Here is a 5,000-nt window from a genome sequence, read left to right as displayed (position 1 = left end):
GCGTGTGTGTACATGTGTGTCTGTGTGTATGTATGTGTATGTGTGTGTGTGTGTGTGTGTGTGTGTGTGTGTGTGTAGGTGTGTGTAGGTGTGTGTGTGTGTGTGTGTGTGTGTAGGTGTGTGTAGGTGTGTGTGTGTGTGTGTGTAGGTGTAGGTGTGTGTAGGTGTGTGTGTGTGTGTGTGTGTGTGTGTGTGTGTGTGTGTGTGTGTGTGTGTGTGTGTGTGAGAGTGTGTGAGAGTGTGTGTGTAGGTGTGTGTAGGTGTGTGTAGGTGTGTGTGTGTGTGTGTGTGTGTGTGTGTGTGTGTGTGTGTGTGTGTGTGTGTGTGTGTGTGTGTGTGTGTGTGTGTGTGTGCGTGCGTGTGTGTCTCTGTACCGGTGCCCTTCTTGCAGGTGAAGGTGAGGTGGTAGTTACAGGGCACATCGTTCCACTGCCCCCCCTCATGCCAGATCATCACCACACAGTCCTCTCCTGACTGGAAGAAGCTGTCCGGCTGGTTGGGCCTCCAGTGATCATATTGCTGAAACAGATCCACACACAGTGACTTCATGAGACGGGATGTTCCTTAGTGGAGTCAGTTAAGGGTTAACCTTCTGTAGTGTGGTAGTGAAAGGGTTAACAGTCTGTAGTGTGGTAGTGAAATGGTTAACCTTCTGTAGTGTGGTAGTAAGTGAAAGGGTTAACCTTCTGTAGTGTGGTAGTGAAAGGGTTAACCTTCTGTAGTGTGGTAGTGAAAGGGTTAACCTTCTGTAGAGTGGTAGTGAAAGGGTTAACCACCAGTGTTGTAGTTACTCGAGTCCAGGACTGATTTTCAGGACTCGCGACTCGACTTGGGACGTGAGCACTGTTGACTCGGACTTGGACTCGAGCACTGACTGCATTCGGACTCGGAAGGTGCAGACGAGGACTCAGACTTGTTAATTGTTATTTATTTTTATAAATTTTTGTAATAGGCCCTAATCATTTGGCATAGGATGTTGATGGCTAGTGCATTTGTTTGGCTATTGGGTCACAGAGTAAATAAACTCCATTTGAAATGGTGACCGCTGTGTAATTTATGTTTAACGTAGACCTTTATTTATTTGTACGTCAGCTCTTTGACTGCCCGAGTGGAGTGGACTCAACCTGGATGACTCGGACTCAGACTCGGGTAATGGGGACTCGACTCGGGCTCTTCTTTGGTGACTCGGGACTCGGACTCGAACACTCGGGACTCAACTCGGACTCCAGATTTAGTGACTCGACTACAACACATGGCTTCCACATACAATGTCCTGTAAAATGTCCTAGAGAAGCTGCACCAAGCGACCGGTTTAAAACCCTACGCACTGTGTGATACGGTGCCACAGAGGGAGGCTGAGAGAGGTTCCTATACCTCGCCCCACATCGGCACGCTACACGCTACACACCAGGAGGGGGCCGCTGCACCCTGGGACCGGGACGGGACCAGGCACTTCATCATGTCCAGAACTGGGTGCATACGGCTCCCGCAGCCACGGTGCTGCTGCTGGCGTCAGCACTATGATGAGACCATCACGTGTAAAAACCACCACCCTTCCCTAGTGGAGATCTGGACAATGACACAAGTAGGCTGTGGAGAAGGAGATATTTCTGTGGCTGTAGTTCTCAGAGCAGCCACCAGGGAGTGGGACCAAAGGCCAACCTCAGCATCTCACTGACAACATTCCAGCTCTGCTCTTACAGCCCCTTTGGGGAGGAGACATCTGCCATTGTCACTGGGGGGTGAGAGCGGGGGGGGGGGGGGGGGGGTCCTTTGGATTGAGAAAACCCTTGAAACAAGCTCACTTGTATTGAAGCAAGTAAAATGATCTCGCCGCACTGCAGGATGTTTTCCTCATTATAAAAGGAAATTCGATTTAAAGACTCGATTTAAAGATGAAATGACTTGTTGAGATGGATTTCCGTTTTGCAATGTAAGGCCTTATAGAGACTATAGGAGATTTCCTTGGGGACCAAAAGGCCGATCTCTCTGCATCTCACTGACGCTTTCCAGCTCTGCTCTATTCTATAACCCCTTCAAGGCAGAGCTCCAGAAGTTGAAACCCTTTGATTCACATTCCATGAAGCGCCCCCGTATAGCATCCACACTCGACACGAAAGCAACCGCAAGCAGACACAACACCCACTCAATCTGTTTCACACGTTCATAAAATGTACCGTTTAAACTTCTTTCAAAACACAGACTTCAGTGGGATGAGGGCGTGTCTCTCTATATACACTGAGCCATGGATGACGTGTTGAAATGACAATAAGTCTGCCGGTATTTTATTTTTTTTAGATTCTCGCCTCTGCTGGATCACTCAGATCACATGCTAACAGCTGAGCGTTCCCTGGAGGTGCTCCGTCTGTGTGTGTGTGTGTGTGTGTGTGTGTGTGTGTGTGTGTGTGTGTGTGTGTGTGTGTGTGTGTGTGTGTCATCATCGCTAGGAGAACCACATGTGAATGACGTGCCTGCGACTGGTATGCAGTATCCAGTAGAGAGGGCCTCCACTGTTACTGAACACAACTGTAATGGCTTGTTGATATTCAACAACACATTTTTACTAGTGTACATCTAAATCAATTGAAAACAATACAGCTTCCCCTGGGAGTAATACGAGTGTCGGGGTATAATCACACACTCTCACTGCTTCTCGTTGCGCTCCAGGCACACGGAGACAAGCGAGAGGAAGCATAGATATGTTTTGATATGTTTTTAAAATAGGGATGTCCGATAATTATCGGCCTACCGATATTATCGGCCGATATTGGCATTAAATGTGATATCGGAAAATATCGGTAAAAAAAAAAATATATATATATATATATATATTTTTTTACATTTCTATAACCTTTATTTACCCAGGCAAGCAAGTAAAAACAAATTCTGATTTAATTTATTGTCAAAAGTATGCATAATGTTGTGTTAATTCCACGACAAGAGATATGTAATGTTAATTACCTGAAATTATTCCGTTTTTGGGGGGGGGGGGGGGGAAACCCTGCATATATCGGTATCGGTTGATATCGGTATCGGAAATTAAGAGTTGGACGATATCGGTATATCGGTATCGGTAAAAAAGCCAATATCGAGCATCCCTATTTTAAAGGACTAATGTGGAGCTTGTGCCCGAGGACTGTAGATATGTCGTTTAGATCCTTTTAAATTATGTTTTATTATGTTTTTCTTGTCCCTAGATGTGACGTGTATGTCGTCATATTTTGTCTCGTAACCGTGGCACCGGTGAGGATACCCTTTGGTCTCAAAAGGTTTCCCGTGGGAAAATAAAAAGGTTAAATAAACAAAACGGAACAAAACTAAATAAATCGTTTCTCTTATCTTATCCCCCCTTTAAAATGTTTATCAAAACATCAAGCTGTCTCACCATAGTTCTGCCGTCGGTCCATCTGAAGTCCCTCTCGAACATCCTGTCGTTCAGGCCGATCCACTGGTAGTCGTGTCCCAGACCTGAGGAGGAGATAACACACACAGAGCCGTCTGTAATCCAGCGCAGAGTGTTTACACACAGCGTGGCCCCGTGTCATCGAGACCATCAATCCCAACAAGAAAACACCGGGCTGGGAATGTTTATACCAAGGGTTCTTTTCTGCTTTAATGAGAAACCTCTCCTTCTCTCTCTGCCCCCGTCAGTGATACCGGTGTCATTCTGTGTTCAGGCATCCACTGAGTACATTAATTGCCTACCTCCCCCGCCAGCGTAAGCTTTTCAAGTTTCAGTTTCACTTCTAGAGTAGATTTAACTTCACGTGAAGCAGAGAAAGAAGACTCGAGAGAAGAGATGACATGTTACACAACAGTGGCAGAGGATTTATCAATATTTTGATAAGACGGGCATGATTTGAACCGTTATTGTATGCAAAGGGATTGCACGGGGAGGGGAGAGAGAGAGAGAGAGAGAGAGAGAGAGAGAGAGAGAGAGAGAGAGAGAGAGAGAGAGAGAGAGAGAGAGAGGAGAGAGAGAGAGAGGCTGTCCCCTCTTAGTTGTTTAATCGATTAATTAGTCTTTGTTTTGGTGGACTTTGACTTGTCGATTGTTCTGCGTTTGTCCGCTTTATGCTTCACACAAGTTATTTCCTGAGAAATGAGGAAAGCACATCTCTGGTAGAAACTTTAAAGAAGATTTAAAGAGGTCCTTCTGCTTTCTCGCATGTGGTTGAAAACTCAAATTTCAGAAATCTGTCAGTGAGATAATTGATTAGGACAAGAAATCCCGACTATTAATCAGTCGAAAACAGCCCTGATACCTACCTACACACAGTACATACAGACACAGACAGATGTTTATTTATAGAGATATGTATACTGTACGTCGAGTGTACTGCTGTGTTTATGTGTTAATATATGAATCCTATGCCTGTGGGGTGTACACAGTATAATCCGTAGTATTTCACATAGTATTTAAAGTGTGTGTTTATATGTGTATATATGAAGGTGGGGGGTAGAGAGCGAGCAGGAAGTCGAGGCCGGCTGCAGGGCATGGCGTGACTCCGTCTCATCGCCCAATAAACTGAGACACAGGGTCACTTTACACCCCCCAGCACACAGGGTCACTTTACACCCCCCACCACACAGGGTCACTTTACACCCCCCAGCCTGACTGGTTCACAACAAACACCAAGTCCTGCGCTTCCTTATGGGAACACCTTCTGTCCTGGCTGTTTTGGAGCTAAACCCAGGGTCTGTCTTCATCTCCCTGATGTTCTTATGTACCCCAGTTGCTATTGCATGTACTTATTTGTGTTTCATTACACGTATATGTACATGCTTACCAACTGTTAGCCTGTTTTATAGCAACACCGCCATGTAAGAAGGGAGGTCCCCCCTTGAACGGCCCTTTTTTAAGGTTTCTCCCCTCCACATTGCCTGTGGTGCTTTCTTCCTATTGCTAGGTTTTTTGTGAGTTTTTCCTTACCTTCACGTGGGGTATGTCTGGGAGTGTTGCATCAATTTATTCATTTGACTGTACATTTAATTTTTGA

General features: G+C 45.7%; 1 protein-coding gene across 1 annotated transcript in view; it reads right to left on the bottom strand.

Moving 5' to 3' along the window:
• Positions 1-5,000, bottom strand: part of LOC311237223 (uncharacterized protein) — an 18,838-nt gene that overhangs the window by 5,878 nt on the left and 7,960 nt on the right. Inside the window, exons 4-5 of the mRNA XM_084325030.1 lie at positions 3,386-3,468; positions 375-519 (exon numbers count right to left, since the gene is read on the bottom strand). Coding sequence (XP_084181156.1) covers positions 375-519; positions 3,386-3,468 — 228 coding nt within the window. The remainder of the gene's footprint in view (positions 1-374; positions 520-3,385; positions 3,469-5,000) is intronic.

The sequence above is a fragment of the Notolepis coatsorum genome (assembly GCF_963971535.1).
Source record: "Notolepis coatsorum genome assembly, chromosome: 11".
In the NCBI taxonomy this organism is placed as follows: Eukaryota; Metazoa; Chordata; class Actinopteri; order Aulopiformes; family Paralepididae; genus Notolepis; species Notolepis coatsorum.
The sequence above is the reverse complement of the archived record's forward strand: the minus strand, read 5'-3'. Positions and strand labels throughout refer to the sequence as shown.